This window comes from Eulemur rufifrons, chromosome 8, assembly GCF_041146395.1.
Source record: "Eulemur rufifrons isolate Redbay chromosome 8, OSU_ERuf_1, whole genome shotgun sequence".
Classification (NCBI taxonomy): domain Eukaryota; kingdom Metazoa; phylum Chordata; class Mammalia; order Primates; family Lemuridae; genus Eulemur; species Eulemur rufifrons.
The window spans coordinates 46,762,458-46,780,563 of record NC_090990.1 but is presented as its reverse complement, the minus strand read 5'-3'; the positions used below and the strand labels follow the sequence as shown (position 1 = coordinate 46,780,563).

Here is an 18,106-nt window from a genome sequence, read left to right as displayed (position 1 = left end):
TTTAAAGTAATAGTGCCAGAGTTTCCAGAAAATAGCGAAACTAAACTTTAAATGTGCTAGCCTTTTAATTAAAAAAAAATTCCCTCTTCACAGAAACCACTAACTCAGAATCATTTTTATATAAGAATCCAGATTTACATAATCAAAGTGCTTTGATAATTTTAACTTAGAAACAGCTATGCTTCTTACTTATCTCCTTGACCTTACTGGTGTGGAGTTTAAAATAAGAACATTTAAAACTATTTAAAAACATTTTTACCAGTGTTGCATGATAACCACATGACTGCATGCTATGCATGTAAACAAACATATATATGTTTGAAAATATATATATGAATATCACAAATATTTACACATTAACTTGAATATTATCAGCCAATTCTAAGACCCAGGATGATACGGAGTATTACCGATGGAATGCTGTATTGTTTGCTGCTGCTAAGAATAATCCGAGAGCATGCATACCGTAACCTCAGTGCCAGCAGGGGCTTCACAAGAGATCATTTTGATCTTTGCAAAATGCCTTCACAAGGTTATCCTTAGTCCCAGAGTCTGGCATGTCTGGAGTTTTCACTTGGAATAGATGCATGTCTTAAGATAAATTTTATCGAGGTATAACTTACATACAATAAAATGCACTCTAAGCACATACTTGGAAGAGATATATTTTTATAAGTTTAATATATCTACATTTTTAGAGACTCTTACTGTTTTGTAGAAGACATTTTCACTGGGTAGTACTGGACAAGAAAATGAAGGTAACTAACAGTAGAGGACTCTAGTAACGACTCTCCCAGTTACAAATAGTGTCCACACCCCCTTGAAGAAAGAGAATACATGAAGTAACACTGAAGAAAAATTTAAAAAGAAAATACCAGAGTTGTTAGGAACCTGTAGTTAATATTAGTATTTCTATGAATCCTGATTGCCTGTTAACATTCTACATAACAAAAAACTGGTCGGAAAATACTGAACTGAGGCACAACAGAACAAAACTAGAGACTTAAGACCCCCTCATTAATTTTTCTTTTTTTTTAGTTAGTTTTTTAGTCATTCTTTTTCTAGCTCTTTTTTTAATGTGAATGATCTCAAGGCAAACATAGATCTCTGTTCAGAATGAGTTTCAGGTGATTTTTGTCTCCCTTTTTGTTGGTAATTCTAGAGAACATGTATTGCTTTTACAATAAGTAGAAAGTAATGCATGAACAAATTATTAATACTTTTAATGATAATTATTGTTAAAGAGAGAGATTAGTCATCATTTGCCCTCCTGACTTTGGAAAGGGTGTGCTTCCACAGCCCCCTGGGCACCTTTCTATCATCACACCAAGCACACTTCTGTTTAGTTCACAACATGTTGCCCTCATCTGTGTGCCTCTTAGGGTGAAGGTGCTTTGTCATTCCAGAATGTAGTACGATGCTTGGCACCTACGATGTAATTTCAGAGAAAAGTAATACAATAAAGAGTATTCTGCAACCACTAAAACACAATCCTGTAGTGAAGCTGTAGATTCTGATTTCTTCTGTTTCAATGTTAACTTAATGGTTAGTTGTTTTTCTCTGTGACAAAGAACTCAGCTAAAATAGATACTCATTGACTTTCGGTATTACTGGGCTTCTACTGGATTTTTACTGAACACGAGTATCCTTACTATGTATTGAAATTCAGTTTTGGTCAATGGAACAGGCCAAAGTTGATAAGAATTAGACATCTACCTTTTTCCTTCCTGGGCTCTTACGTGGAATCTTCCTGAATTGAGTACATTGTATTATTCCAAAAGTAGCTGGATTAGTAACCAGTTTATTAATCTACATGGTGTTTGTTGTCCCCACAGACTCATACCTTGTCTATTTTTTTTTTTTTTTATGTTTTACCCCCAGACTGTTGTACAGTAACTGGCTCACTATGGCTTCCAATAAACATTTGATGAATGTTCAGATATTTGAATCAACATATGAATCGACAAAATTCCAGCAACAGGGTAGATTAAATATTCTGAGAAACTCTTTTTAACCACATAAACAACGTCAGACTAAATTTTGAAAAGTGTTTGCATGACATGTGACTGAAGCCAGAAACAACTATAAATCCCAAATCAGGCGGCTTAGTGGAACACTGGAAGGTGGCATTTGCCTAGAGGGCATCTGTCAGTCCTTGGTGACCTAAAGGCAGAGATTTTTGTCTAGTTTTTAGGATTCTTTATGCATTCAACAAATATGTATGGTGCCAGACAGCATTCTGGGCAATGGAGATAGAGTAAAAATGAATCAGAAGAGGTACCTACTCTCATGAAACTTAAATTCCAGTCCCTTCCAGATGTCACATTTTTGGGGTCTCCACATCTGGTCCCCAAATTGCTTTAAAGTAGTAGTTGCCGAATTCTATCTTGTTCGCCTTGCCCCACTAGAATGCAAGCTCCAGGAGAGCAGGGAATTTTTGTCTTTAAAAGCTTTATTGCAATATATTGAGGTATGATTGACATGTCAAAAACTGCACACATTTTGAAGTGTACAATTTAAATTTATCACCACAATCCACATAATGAACATAACCATCACCCCAAAAAGTTTCTTCATGCTTCTCTTTAATCCTCCTCTCCACTTTTCCCCCTGGTACCCCATTCCCAGGGAACCACTAATGTGCTTTCTGTTACTACAGATTGTATTTTCTAGACTTTTATATAAACATAATCATATACTATCTACTCATTTTTATCTAATGAGAGCTAAGGATTTAATGAGTCCCAAGTGCCCCCTTGAGGCCAAGTAAGGTGAGAAGTTGAACTAAAAATACCACTCTTCCAAACCCCCATCTGTGAAAATAAAGCCTGTACTTCTAAAAGGTTGAGAAAGAACTCTGCAAGTAATTGCCGCAATCTGTACCTAACTAACACTTCTGCAAGCAATAACCACCGTCCTCAGGAAGCTACATATTATCTGTGCTTATTAACAGCTGCCACGGAATCCTGATCACACAGTGTGTGCTACCGCTAATCTGAACATATCTGTGATAAAATCTTAAGCAAAGACAGTGGCCAACCAGGTTAAACAATCGTATAATTTGGTAAACAACCTACTGTTACTTTTCCTTATGCTTCTCAACAACCCTCCTCCCAAATCCTCAAGGAGTCAGTGTCTTGACTGGCCTCCATGTATATGTCTGTAATTAAAGTTTTCCCACGTGCTTATTTTCTAACTAATTTCTTCATTTATTGCAGGTTTCACCCTGTTAGGAAAAAAAGTTTAAAAAGGTAAAAATCTTTTTTTTTCTAATAGGATGAAACCTGCAATGGATGAAGATAAAAACAAAAAATCAAACAAACGAACCAAAATTCTGATCACTGAAGATATTTTCTAGCCTTGTTCTTACCTTGAGGTGGAAGAGAAAAAGAGAAAAATGTATTCTCTGAGAATTCCATACAAGTCCAGACTTACAAAGATTGGAGACCTGAATTCATTCTATGTGTGTTGTTCAAAATATTTCAAGCCAAAATACCAGGCAAATACAAAAAGAAAAGCGGCATGGTTTCAGTGATACTGGATGAAATAGATGTTAAGGCATTACTAAATACTGTCACATATTAATATAAGGCTGAATTCCCAGGAAGATAGAAAAGTTTTAAACTTAGACACACTTAGTAAATTAACTTGAAAACACGTAAAATAAAAACTGAAAGCCACATGAGAAAATAGACAAATTTTACCATCAGAATGAGCAATCATTAAGTTATGCTAATAAAAAATCAGTGAGTATATAAAATATCTGAATAAATTAACTAGGTTGACCTAACAACTTTTGATAAAAACCTGTACCCACAGCTAGATATAGAATAACCAATTTAATCATAAATAGAACATTTACAACAACTGATCATGTATTAGGCCATAGAAAACTCTCAACCAATGTCAAAGAATTAATATTACAAACAATCTCTGATTATAACTGAGATTCGTTAGAAAATAACAACCAAATTTTTTTTTTTAATTCATGTAGAAATTTATAAATATATTTCTAAATAAATTTTGGGTAAAAGAAAAATCATGTTGGCAGCCACAAACAAACAAACAAACAAAAAACCAAAAACCTTAGTACTGAACAACAGAAATTCAACTTAAAATCTTGGAATGCAGCAAACAGGGACTTAGAGAAGAAAAAGGCACAGTCTTAAGTGATTATTTTAGAAAAGACAGATTTAAAATTAATAAACTCTGCACCTAAATAAAGATTATTTGGGGGGTTGAGGGAAGGAGAATAAATCCAAACAAAGAGTTAAGGCAAGATGAGAACAAAATTAAGCAGAAAAAAAGATAGAATGGGTAAGATTAACATAGTTCAAAGGTTAATTCTTTAAAAAAGAAGTAAAAAAACTACTTTCAAGATTAATCAAGGAAAGCTAAGGCAAATAATTAAGTATATTCAGAAAGCAAAAGAACAAAAAGGATGGAGCAGAGATGATAAAAGAGAATACATTAACAGCTTTATGTCAACAAATGTAAAAAACTTAGGTGTTATTAGTATTCCTAGAAAAAAGTCAATGACCAAAAATGACTCTAGAAGAAATAGAAAATCTAAATGGTTCAATAACTGTTAAAGAACTAAATCAGTATTTCATATTTTGCCCATATAGGATACACAGGCTCACAATGGCTTCATAGGCTAGTTTGACCAAACATTGAGGGAATTGATAATTACCATCTTACATAAACTCTCAGAGAACTGAAAAGAACAAATACTCATACAATTCATTTTAGCAGTATACCATTACCGAAGTCAGACAGGACAGCACATACACGAAAAATTCTAGGCAAATCTCATTCATGATCATGGATGCAAAAATTCTAAAAGATATAATACTAGCAATAGGCAATACCAGCAATGAAAAAAAATCATGGCCAAATTAATTTGTTAGAGACAGTGTCTTGCTCTACGGCAAAGGCTAGAATGCAGTGGCCTCATCATAGCTCTCTGTAACCTCCAACTCCTAGGCTCAAGGGATCCTTCTGCCTCAGCCTCCTGAGTAGCTAGGACTACAGGCGTGGTTCACCATGCCTGGCTAATTTTTTTTTTTTTTTTTTTTTGGCAAAGTCCCGCTCTGTCACCCTGGTTAGAGTGCCGTGGTGTCAGCCTAGCTCATAGTAACCTCCAACTCCTGGGCTCAAGCAATCCTTCTGCCTCAGCCTCCCAAGTAGCTGGGACTACAGGCATGCGCCATCATGCCCGGCTAATTTGTTCTATATATTTTTAGTTGTCCAGCTAATTTCTTTCTATTTTTTAGTAGAGACGGGGGTCTCAATCTTGCTCAGGCTGGTCTCGAACTCCTGAGCTCAAACAATCCACTCGCCTCGGCCTCCCAAGTGTTAGGATTACAGGCGTGAGCCACCGTGCCCGGCCTAATTTTTTAATTTTATTGTAGAGACAAGGTCTCACTATGTTGCTCAAGCTGGTCTCAAACTCCTGACCTCAAGTGATCCTCTTGCCCCAGCCTCCTAAAATGCCAAGATTACAGGCATGAGCCACTGCGCCTGGCCATGACCAAATTAATTAATCCAGATATTCAAGACTGAGTCAATATCCTGAAATTTATTAATATAATTTCCCACATTCAGGAATTCGAGGAGAAAAAAAATTTATACGTATACCCCCATACATATAAATATAATTATTTCAGGGGATGCAGGTAACACATATAAAATTCAATGTCAATGCCACTTATGGTAAAAATTCTTAGCAAAACAGGAATGAAAGAAAATATTTCCTTTACCTGAAGGATTATATACAAATATCTACAGCACATAGCATATCCAATGGTGAAATACTAAAAGCTTTTACTTAAAAGTCAGGAATAAAAATGACAAGAATATTAGCTATCATTACTTCTATTGTACATAGTACTGGAGGTCTTAGCAGATACAATAAGACAAGAAAAAAAAAAAAAGATTGGAAAAGGAAAAACTGCCTTTTCCCAAAGTGTTTATTATTACCTGTATAGAAAATTCAAAAATAAAAATCTACAGACGTAGTACTAGATTTTTGAGATTCATATTCTTATTAAAGTACTTTATATATGTTTATGGAGCACATATACAAAGACACTAGAAGGCTCTGCATGAAAGATTTAATAAGCTTATCTTTAGGTAGTAACTTTATGAGAGATTTTTATTTTTTTATTACAGCATTTTCCCCAGTGTTCTGCACTAGATTATTTTATATCCTAAGAGAATAATGTTACAAGACATCAAATAAATATATACAATTTTATGTCTACATACCAAAAACAAACAAAAAATGCAATTTAAAGAGATATCTCACAATAGCCAGTATATGGAATCAACCTAAATGTCCATCAACAGGTGAATGAATTAAGAAAATATGGCACACATACACAAAAGAATACTATTCAGCCACAAAAAAGAATGAAATTTTGGTCATTTGCAACAACATGGATTTAACTGGAAGACATCAGGTTAAGCGAAATAAGCCAGGCACAGAAAGACAAATATTGTATGTTCTCACCTGTATGTGGAAATTTTTAAAAAATTGAACTCATGGAGATAGAGTAGAATGGTGGTTGCAGAGGCTTGGCAGGATAGTGGGGAGGGTGGGCTAAAAAGGGGTTGGTAGATGGGTACAAATACACAATCAGAGAGAAGGAATAAGAATGAGTATTTGGTAGCACAATAGGGCACCTAGAGTTAATAATAATCTATTGTATATTTCAAAGTAACTGAAAGGTGAAACTGGAATGTTCCTAACAAAGAAATGATAAAAGCTTGAGGTGATGGATACCTCAATTACCCTAATTTGATCACTACACATTGTATGTTTATATCAAAATACCACATGTATTCCATGAATATGTGGAACTAAAAAAAAAAGATGTCATTTAATATTAATAGCAACAGAAAATATAAAGGTATCTAGGAATACATCAAAAGATTCACAATACCTTTCTGAAGAAAATTATAAAGATTAATTGAAAGAAATAAAAAGACTTTAAAAAACAGAAAAATACACCATGTTAATGGTTTAAAGTCTCAACATCAGAAATTAATCTGTAGATTTATAAAAAAAAATTTCAAAAAAAGAAATTAATCTGTAGATTCAATACAATTCCAATCAAAATCTCAAAAAAGATGTTTGTGGAATTTAACAAGCTGATTGTAAATTTAAACAGAAAGAAAAAGGACACAAATAGGTAAGACATTTCTAAAGAAGGAGAAATATATAAAAGAAATTGCTCTACTGGGAAACAAGATTTATTATGAGGCTTTAATAATTCAGATAGTGCAGCACTTGTGCTGGAATAGACCAAATAAAACAAAGCGGAGGCTCAGAAACCTGAGATGTGACAGAGTTACACAGCGAATCAGTGGGTAAAAGAGGTCCTATTTTAAAACAGTGGAACAATTCGTTCTCTTTACAGGAAAAAAATGAAAATTCATCCCTACCTGATACTATATCTTAAAATAATTTTAAGTCAACAAAGTCTACTAGAATAGAGATGGGAAAACAGGAACGGGTGATTAATTCTGATTGACAGTAGGAAAGTTTTCTCAGGAGAGATGACCTTGATCTGGTCCTTGAAGGATGAAAAGGATTCTTATGGGAGAGCAACATGGGAAATGGACTGCCAGGCTGAGAGAACAGCAAGATCAAAGTCTCAGAGTGTGAGAGGCAAGTTCTGGGAATGGACTAACAGCCAGCCCCACTGAACAGGAAAGAGAGATACAGAAGTCAGTAGCACAATGGTTCTTTATATTAATAGTATTTTTATACCTATGCTTCACCAGGTTTGTGGCCTGCATTCTGGCGAGGACTAATTATGTTCACAAGAAGGAAATTTTACAAACACAGTACCTGCAACACTGACATTCATCAAAAAAAAAAACCCCTTTTATTATATTTTGCAGCTCAGATATGCAAAAAGAAACCAAAAACATTTTTTAAAAGCTTGAGAGGTTCGAGTTACCTTTTCTTTTTTCTCTTGGGTGCCTTGGTCCTGGTTATTGGCAATTTTGTTGGCCTTGTTGTGCACATTAGGAACGACCTACCATCACAAAAAAAAGGGGTGGGAGGAGGAAAAGCAAAAGGTTAAATGCCATAATCATTAGAGTTCTATTTTTTTTTTTTTTTACTTTTTTATTTTTATTCTTATTTCAGCATATTGTGGGGGTACAAAAGTTTAGGTTATGTAAATTGCCCTTGTCCCCCCACCCCCAATTACAGTTCTTAACATATTTTTTTAAACAGCTAAAATCTTACCTAACTTCGTAACTTTATCTAAACAGTAAAGATATGAGAAGTATAATTCAAGGCAAATAATAAAACTTGGGAAACCTGAAAAGATACATAGACCTAAAATATTATAAAATTATACATATGCCATGAGGGCATATCAATTCACACATCTGTGTGTGGGGGTCCAGAGGTGAAGATGAAGAAGGTTACAATACTAATTGCCATCTAAGCATCTCATTTTGCAAGATAAAGTTTTAAGAGTGACCTAAATTAATTCCTAAAACATAGGCCCATTTATTTGATAGATTTACCTTATTTATCACTCAATAAATATTTCACTATCACTGTTAACATAAGGATGGATTACAAGTCTATTTTCACCACTGAATAAGCTCAATGAGAGCAGAAATCTAGCAGAAATCTAGAAATCTAGAGCAGAAATCTAGAAATCTCTCTAGCTCTCTAGAGAGAGCTAATCTAGCAGAAATCTACTTTTCACTATTTTGCTGGTGTTCTCAAAAGGCCTAAGACATAATTGGCTCAGTAAATGAATGAAGCAGCTCAGTTTCAAAAAAATAATTTTAATTCTTAATGGTGCCAATAACACATTAGTTTTTGACTTACTTCTTTTTGTAAAACTATCTGTGAAACATCTTAGGAAATTATAAAATTTTTAGTGATTTTTTTTCAGGTTCTTCAAAATGACTAACACAAATAATCCTGGTATAAGATCTGATGACAGACACAAAGATTAAAAAATATAATAAATCTCTTTGCTCAGAAAATGAAAGGATTGCCTGCCTAAAGATAATTAAAGACAAAACAAGAATTCTACTTCTCTATAAATGCAATTTAAGAATAAATTTCTTCATTTTTAATATAAAGAAATAATTTTAGAATAAATGAGAAAGTCTCAGAAAATGTTTCATTTAAGTAAAAACAATAATGATACATTAACATATATCCAGCACTTCCTATGTGAAGAGACATTGCACTAGTACTTAGTATTTATATCTCTATTTAATACACACAACAACCTCAGTCGTAGTTCAAAGACTAGCAAGTCTACCAGCATGTTTTTCTCGTTCTAATAAATTTTGTAACACTTTGCCTCCCTGACAAGTCAAGCTATCTGTGCACACTAGACCTACTTTCTCCCATGGAAAAACCAGCAGAAGCTAAATAGTAGAAGCTTTGGGATGGGGCAGAATGTCAGCTGCCACTCATAATGTTTACATTGTTTTTCAAATAGCAGAGAAATATATTTCTGTAAGCATATCATTAGCAAAATTTAGAAGACAAAATATTTAATAATACCACATCTTTTAGAAAACTAGAAGACAGCATATTTCTTGTCCAGGTTAAAATATATTCTTGTATGATTAATATGTAAAATATGCATGTGTCCAAAAAATTAGATGCCATTATAGACCAATGGTATTAGGAAGTAGAACCGGAATATAGGAAGAAAGAAAACAACATAGGATTATAAGTCTAATGAGGTGAAGAGATGACCTAATTTCAAAAGGATTTGTTTTTAAATATGGGGGAAAAAAAATACATGCTGCTTCTGTGAAACGCAGTTATGTTATTAACTGGAAAAAATTACCTTGACATAAAAACTTTCTATGGGTCCTACTCTCAAATAAGCATTGGCCAAGTAAATCTAAGGGGATATACACATTTTTTCAACATGCTGAAAATACACTTGAGAAAGTCAGAAGAAGCTTAAAAAGGTAATGTATTGGTGATGCTCCTAAAGTAGCCAGTGATGCACACATCTAAACACTACACCACTCAGTTCATGGTGCTGGGGATTTGTATGTGACCAAGGCATTTTGTGCATTGGTTATAATGGGCACAACATTAGGAAATGACTTCTTTTTGGGTTTCAAGGAAAATTCAAAATTTAACATAGACTAGACAAAAATGATTAAGCATTGCCTGTATTTTCTGTTCCTGGATGATCAGTACTACTTGCAAAGATATGAAACTTGATTTTTTTTTTCATTTGCCTCATGCAATAAGAATCACTTTGCACTAAAGGCAAAGTTGAAAATGGAACAAGTCATGAGCAGAGTAATTAACACCACCAGTGGCTTATGCTCCCTGGGCTAGGACCACAGATAGATCAATGCCTGATGAACTGAAAGCATGACGTGGCAGTCTGTTACACTATGTAGGGGATAAGTGACTTGAGCGTGGCATGATATGGCATGATGCTGAAGAGACATTGAAAGAAATTGCACTGTTCGTGTCATCCAAGCAAAAATATCTACCTCAGCTCACTAGCAAAGGCTGTATGGAAAGCCTGGCCTTTTGGGTTGACTTTAAAATCTAATTAAATGCTTTGAATATTTTTTTGGCAGGGCATTCACAGCTGGCTGCATAAATGTATAATTTGATTGACTCATTCTTGCTCAAAATTGTTGATTTGGAAATATAATTTGGCAAAGAATAATTTGGCCAATTTTCTTACTGAACTCAGTTTCCAGAAATAAAAGTGATGGCCTCAGCTACATCCTCACAACATTACACGAATGAAAAACTGGATTCCAAACATTCTTATTGAATTCCAAATTTTATGAAAATGAGAGGACTTTATTCAGTTCACCTCTCTCAATTAGTCTTGATGGTGTAAACACAGTGTTGAGAATGGAAGGCCCTGCACTGCAATGCAGTGCGACACAGCAGAGGTGGCCAGGCGGGACGGAGGCCGCAGCCCACCGTGCACGGGCAGGTTCCAAGTATGCAAAACCATCACAGGAATGTCCCCAACCCTGGGGCAGCCAACCATCTCTTTGCACAGTTTGCTGTACAAATATTATTTTCTGTATGCCTTAACATACAAAAGCATTGCATAACTATATTGAAAAGCAAACACTTTTTTAAAGTAAGCAAAGTTTTTATGCTGTTCAGATGTGCATGTTTGGAACAGCTATCTTCCATTATAGAATCCTTCCACTTAAAGGATTTAACAGTGACATTTCTACTGCACATTGCAATATAAAACACACATCCTGCCAGTGACATCTTCATATCAGAGTTACAAATCTATACCAAAGGAGTAATTAATTACAGAAGAAAATTTTGATGGTGAAATACCGCTTTTTTAAAAATTTGGAATCACCAACTTTAGAGCATACAACAATATAACATGTCAACACATTTGTATTTTTATATGCTTTAACAAACACACAGAACAATTGATAGTATCTCTAGAATGTTTTGATATTTGACTTTCTTTACATTCAAAGTATTTTGTAAACAAGGTAACTGGCTCAGAAAAGTTAAGTTGCCTCCAAATTAACAAAGCTGGTATAGAGAATCAAGGAATTGAAAACAGGTCTGTTTAATGCTACACCCTGTGACTTAATCCAGCACATACCGTAATGACTCAAATTTGACCAGGAGATCAAAATTCAAGAAAAAAAAATGGGGAATTGAAGTTAATGACTAAGTTTTTAATGAAGCTAATACTTTTCTAAGTAATGGTATAACTGAATAACAATGAAAACATATAGAAAAATACTTAGAGGCGAAGCTTGGTCCACAGATATAGAGGATATTTTTAAACTTTTTGAAAATATGAACTAAAACTTACTCTTGGAGTGGGTGACAAGCTCTGGACAACGAACACCACAGGGTTTCCCGCACTCTTAATGGCCTCTACTGCTTCTCTGTGGGAGGCATTCTGCAAATCCACTCCAGACACCTAAAACACACAGGCAATTTATTTCAATTAGAAAAGCACTAGCTGTGGTGGATGGGTTAATTCAAAATTTATGTGTATTATCTACTTATGAGAGCAGCTAGAGTCTAATGAATTAGACTACAGCCAGAGGAAAATAAGATTGGGCCATAAAAAAAGCTTTGCTGTTGTTGGAGAATATGTTCAAGGAAAATGTTTCACCTTCAAGAAAAGTAAACAAGACAAATATATTAATAACAAGAGCCCTGGTTAAGTATAATTACCCCAAACAGGTAAGTCAGTCAGTAACAGAACATTAAGATGAGTGGGATGAGGGAGAGGGAGGGAGGAATCTCTGTGGACTTTTATCATCTCTCCATTCAACTGAGAGGAATGATATTGTAAGCAAATTGCTTATTATCACAAATGAGTAGTTGAACATTTCTCAAATTGTATTAAAAAAGAAGCATAAAAAAAATCTATAGGTTCTTTTACTAAAAGTATTCTGTGTTCAGTAAATTTGGGTTTCTCATTACAGGAATCTCAGAGAATCTAACTTGCTAACGTGCCCATAAATCTCCAAGAGCGCTCTGTATTTCCTAAACATATTTAACAGAACTAATTTTTCAAACCAGTAATGTAACAAAGCCTTGGTGAATGTTGGGGTGGCCTATGGTCAGTGGATAGTGACAGTCTGTGGATACTACTTTGCTATAAAAGCACCAAAGAAATAAGAACGTAGGTGGAGAGGGATGTGGGATCAAGGGAGGTTTTTAGATAGAAGGTATCACAGCAATAATGATGCAGTGGAGAGAAAAAAATGATGAGGAAGGAGAGAGAAGTGACAACTGTAAGAGCAATATCCTTGGACAGTCAAGGAGGAATGATGTCTGCTGCATGCATTAGAAATTGGCTTTAGAGAGAGGCACAAATCTACTTCCTCTGTTGTTAGAGATGCAGTTAGAAGACTGGTAGGAACCGGAAGCAAGGGGAAGTTCCTTTTGACAGCCTCTATTTTCCCAATAAAACCTGAAACTAGGCCCATAAACTCAGAGTAAGACTGAAAAAAGAGGTACAGGAGATTTGAAATATTAATAGCTACCTATAAAAGTAGGAGACTAGAGGAATATTATAGGACAGCAGGGATGAACTAAAGACCCACGTGAGGGGGTACGTCGTGAATTTCAGATGTTACTTTCTCCAGCTATGCCAGAGACCTGGAATAAGCAGAATCACACTTGACTAGAGTGTGGTTCTCCTAGGTAAGTTCAGTGAAAGGAAGGAGGACTAGAAGAGTTGGAAGTATATGCAAGGGAATGACAGAGTGATCAGCCTCTGAAGGTGAACAGGTTGAGGAGGAAAGTGAGCACACGAGAAGCTCAGGGGCTCGGATGTGAGTGCCTGTGATATGATATGATATGATATATATTAATACTTGGTCTTTGCCCTTGTTCCAATCACAGAGTACCTAAAATCCTTAAAATTTCCTAGGTGACAGCAGTGTCTTCTGTTATTCATAAAGGCCCCTTTCAGATCACACCTGAGTTTATGATAATGAGGTAGCTCAGGGGAGAGCTCTTACATAGCATAGCCTCAGAATGGGGCCAGTCACCAGAAAGACCAAGTGATTAGAGAATTAGAGGGTTGGAACTTTCAGCCTCCACTCAGAGGGGTGGGGAAGGAAGGAAGGATGGGGGCTGGAGATGAAGCTCTGTAAAAATTCTTAAATGACTGCAAGATTCTGTGTTGCTGAACACGTGGAGGTGCCAGGAGGGTCGTGCGCCTAGAGAGGGCACGTAAGTTCTACACCACCCCCATACCTTGCCCTATCCATCTCTGTATCTGGCTGTTCATCTGTGTCCTTTGTAATATCCTTAATAATAAACTGGTACGTGTAAGTAAGTGTTTCCCTGAATTCTGTGAGCTGTCCTAGCAAATTAATCAAATCCAAAAAGAGGGTTGTGGGAACCTGTTTGTAGCTGGTTGGTCAGAAGTATAGGTAACAATCTACTACCTGTGATTGGCATCTGCAGTGGGGACAATCTTGTGGGACTGAGTCCCCAGCCTGTGGGACCTGACACCAACTCCAGGTACCTAGTGTCAGAATTGAACCCAATTATAACACACCCTGTTGGTGTCCACTGGAGAACTGGTTGGTGTGTGGCGGGGGGGAAACCCGTATCTGGTCACAGAAGTGTTTTGTGTTGAGTATAAGAGTAAAAGGAAAATGTTCGTGAGAATGTGGAGAAACTGAATCACTCATGCATTGCCAGGTAGAATGTCAAATGGTATAGACACTCACGCAAATAGTTTTACAGCTCTTTTCGAAACTAAAAATGGACTTAGCATAAACCCCAGCAATTACATTCTTGGGTATTTATCCCAGGGAAATGAAGACTTATTTTCACTTGGGAATTTGTATATAAATGTTTATAGCAGCTTTATTTGTAATAGCCAATAACTAGAAACTATCCAAGTGTCTTTCAATGGGTCAATGTTAAACAAACTGGTACTTCCATATCACGGAATGGTAGGTATTGCTATAGTTGGAATGTATGTGTCCCCCCCGCCGAAAATTCATGTTTAAATCTTCACCCCCCAGGTGAAGGTATTAGGATGTAGGACCTTTGGGATGTGATTAGGTCTCGAGTGCCCTCAAGAATGGGATTAGAGTGGCCTCATAAAAGAGGCCCAAGAGAGCTAGTTTGTACCTTCCACCACGTGAGGACACAGTAAAAAGGCACCGTCTATGAATCAGAAAGCAGGTGCTCATTAGACACCAATCTGCCAAGGCCTTGATCTTGGACTTCCCAACCTCCAGAACAGTAAGAAATAAATTTCTCTGTTTATGGTATTTTGTTGCAGCAGCCTGAATGGACTAAGAGAACTACTCAGCAATAAAAAGGAATGAACTATTGATATACATGACAAATTGAATGAACCTCAAGGAAATCATGCTGAGTTTTTTTTTTTAAAGGCAATCTCAAAAAGATATGTAACACATACTTGCATTTATGTGACAATTGTGAAATAACATAATTACAGACATGGAGAAACAGATTAGTGGTTGCCAGAGGTTAGGGACGGAGGAGGGAGGGGAAGGGAAGTTTCGTGGTAATGATACAGTTGAGTCTCTTGAATGTGGTGGTGCACATGCAAGGTTTGACACGTGATAAAATGGTACAGAGCTACAAACACACACAAATGAATGCATGTATAACTGGTGAAATCTGAATAAACTCTATGCGATGAGCCAATGTCAATTTCTTAATGTTGCTATTGCAGCACACTTGTGTAAGATATTAACATTTGGGGAGCCTGAGGGAGGGGTACATGGGACTTCCCTGTACATTTCTTTGTAACTTCTCTCTATGGATCTCTAATTATTTCAAAATACAAAGTTAAGAGGAAAACAGATAAAACAAAATACAAAATCAATATTTAAAAATTAAGTTCAAACAGATCGGTAATCAAAGTAAAAGATGAATTAATCTCACTTATTTACTCGATTATCAATTTAGATTTTAAAAAAGCAAAATGCAGTTGTATGTTGCTGACAAAAACTACAACTAAAACAAAATGACAAGAATGGTGAAAAAGAAGGAATTAAAAAAAAATGTACCGTGTAAATTACTAACTAAAAGAAAGCAGGATTACCAATATTAACAAAATAGAATTTAAGGCAAAAAGTAATTAATAGGAATAAAGAAGAAAACTACATAATGTCAAAAACAAATCACTAAAGAGATATGAAGTTCTATGTAGCCTAACAACAAAACCTTTTATATATACAGCAAAAACAGAATCACTAAGAATAATGAACAAATCCATAATCACAATAAGAGACAAACACACCTCTAACTGAAACTGAGGGGGGAAAATTTAGCAAGGATATAGAACTCCTTGTGTGTTTATTTAACTGCCTCGTGCATCCACTTGGATGTCAAATGGGCACCTTAAACTTGACATACCCAAAACGTGTCTCCCCAGATCTGCTCTTCCCGTAGTCTTCCCTGTCTCAGTAAATGGAAATTCTACCTTTGATTACTGAAGCTAAAAAGTTTTTAAATTATCTGTTACTCTTTTTCTCCTCTGCATTCAATTTGTTAGTAAGCTGTGTTGTTCTCCTTGCAAAATAGATACACAATCTGACCATGTCTCATTATCTCCACTGCTCTCCCGCTGGTCTGGGCCACAAATGTGATTGTGTCTCTCCTAAATGACTGCACAACAGCCTTCCAGCTGAGGTCCCTGCTTCCACCCCTTCCCCAGAAGTGAGAATACTCCTTTTAGACATCGTATATGTGCTCACAACTCTCCAACAGATTTCCCTGGCGTTCGGGGCAGGTGTTCCAGGCCTCCCAAGCTCTGCATGAGGTGGCTCCTTACTCCGCAAGCCTTGCCTCCCCTGCCTTACCCTGCGTTCACTCCACATCAGCAATGCTGGCCTTCCTGCTGCTCCCTGAGCACATGTCCAGGCAAGCTCCTACCTCAGCTTCCTCACTTTCTTCTTCCCCGAAAATTTGTCCCAGTATCATCTTCCGCAACAAATCTATTACAATTCCAACTAATGCTTTCATACCACGCTGGCACTGCTTACCCTCCTCCCCTGCTTTGTCTTTCTCCCTAGCTACTTATTACAATCTAACATTCTACAGATCACTTATTTATTTTTACTCTCTACCCCCGCCCCCACTATCATGTAAACACCATAAGGGAAGGGACTTTGGGTCATTGTCTTCACTGCCATATTATCAGCGTGCTTAAAAAAATTTTTAAGCATTTTGCAGCACAAATATAATTCAACATTTGCATATACAGAACAGCTTTATGTAATTCTTTGATTTAATCCTCACAAAAATGCCATTGGGTCTAAAGTCTCAGGTGTGTCTAATAATTTGTCTAAGAACACATAGTAAATTAAAAGGACAGGGTCCAGCCTTCATGACCTCCAGGGTTCTTTCCTTTCTGTTAGAACTGAAACACCGTGGCTGATGGTTAGCAGCATATCAAGAACCAGCAGACTGTCATTGGAGATACCTACTGTGGTGCCACCCAATAAACCCAACGCAAAGAAATGTATCGCATTCAGAACTCGGGGCATTCTCAGTGCTTTGACGTGCCTTTAAAACTTGGCTCCTACAAAGCCTAACACATGCAAACCCCACTCTTCCCCCAGTGGGGTCTCTGACATTCCAGGGTCAACTCCTTTTTCTAAAAAAGCATAGATATTCCACTGACACACAATTATAAAATTTAGAGCTTGAAAACAAAAATTTAGAGCTCATTAAAGACTGTGGGAGAAACATAATGCCCACCATCTGCCCCATTCTATATAGAGCCCTTTGTTAGCTAAATTATTTTTTTGCAATCAACTGAGGTTTTTGTTTTATCGTTTTATTTGCTTACCCTGTCCTACAGAAACTTGTAAATTGTGCATGCAACATACGAACTAAGGCATATAAATAGAGCACACTAGTTGTATACACATACTCCCCAACAGAAGAAAGGTCTTCTGGCTATGTTTCAAACAAAAATAGAACTTTAATATCATTTACCTCAAGGATTTTATCTCCAGTTTTAAGTGCATTTGTTTTTCCTGCTGGACTATCTTCTAAAACTTGTTTGATAAATATACCTTTAAGCTCCTCTCCATTCTTCAGGCGTTTTATAACAGTTTGTCCACCAACAATACTGATACCAAGAGACACATTGGGTTCCCTAAAAATCTCAACACTATAAAAAGAAAAAAACAAAACTCACTCATTAACAAGTTAATTTAATCTGTTAGGCTGTCACTGTAAGTATTTAGCTTGTACCAAATCCTGGTGACATATTTTATTATACAAAAATAAATTTTCTAAATATATTTTTAAAATGTTATATAAATTTTACCTAGTTCCAAAATTATAAAATGCTATAAATAATTCATGATATGCAAAAGTTTCAACTGTGAAATGGATAGATTTCTAAAACAATAAATATAACTCAATATTCAGAGAAGATTTAGTTAGGCCTTAGTGTTCCCATATCCTATTACAACATATTTTCTGTGATTAGTCCCTTTCATTTATATCCACAATGTTAGCAAAGAATGGACTGAGGAAATAACAAATGGGTGGAAAAAAAAAAAATCAAGAAAGCCACATATATCATTTTGGCAAAAAAGCACAGAC

At 35.9% G+C, this 18,106-nt stretch overlaps 1 protein-coding gene across 1 annotated transcript in view; it reads right to left on the bottom strand.

Moving 5' to 3' along the window:
• The window catches only part of PATJ (PATJ crumbs cell polarity complex component), a 337,921-nt gene that overhangs the window by 189,408 nt on the left and 130,407 nt on the right, over nt 1-18,106 (bottom strand). The window contains exons 24-26 of the mRNA XM_069480086.1: nt 17,489-17,666; nt 11,844-11,954; nt 7,971-8,048 (exon numbers count right to left, since the gene is read on the bottom strand). Of these exons, the coding sequence (XP_069336187.1) occupies nt 7,971-8,048; nt 11,844-11,954; nt 17,489-17,666 (367 nt within the window). The remainder of the gene's footprint in view (nt 1-7,970; nt 8,049-11,843; nt 11,955-17,488; nt 17,667-18,106) is intronic.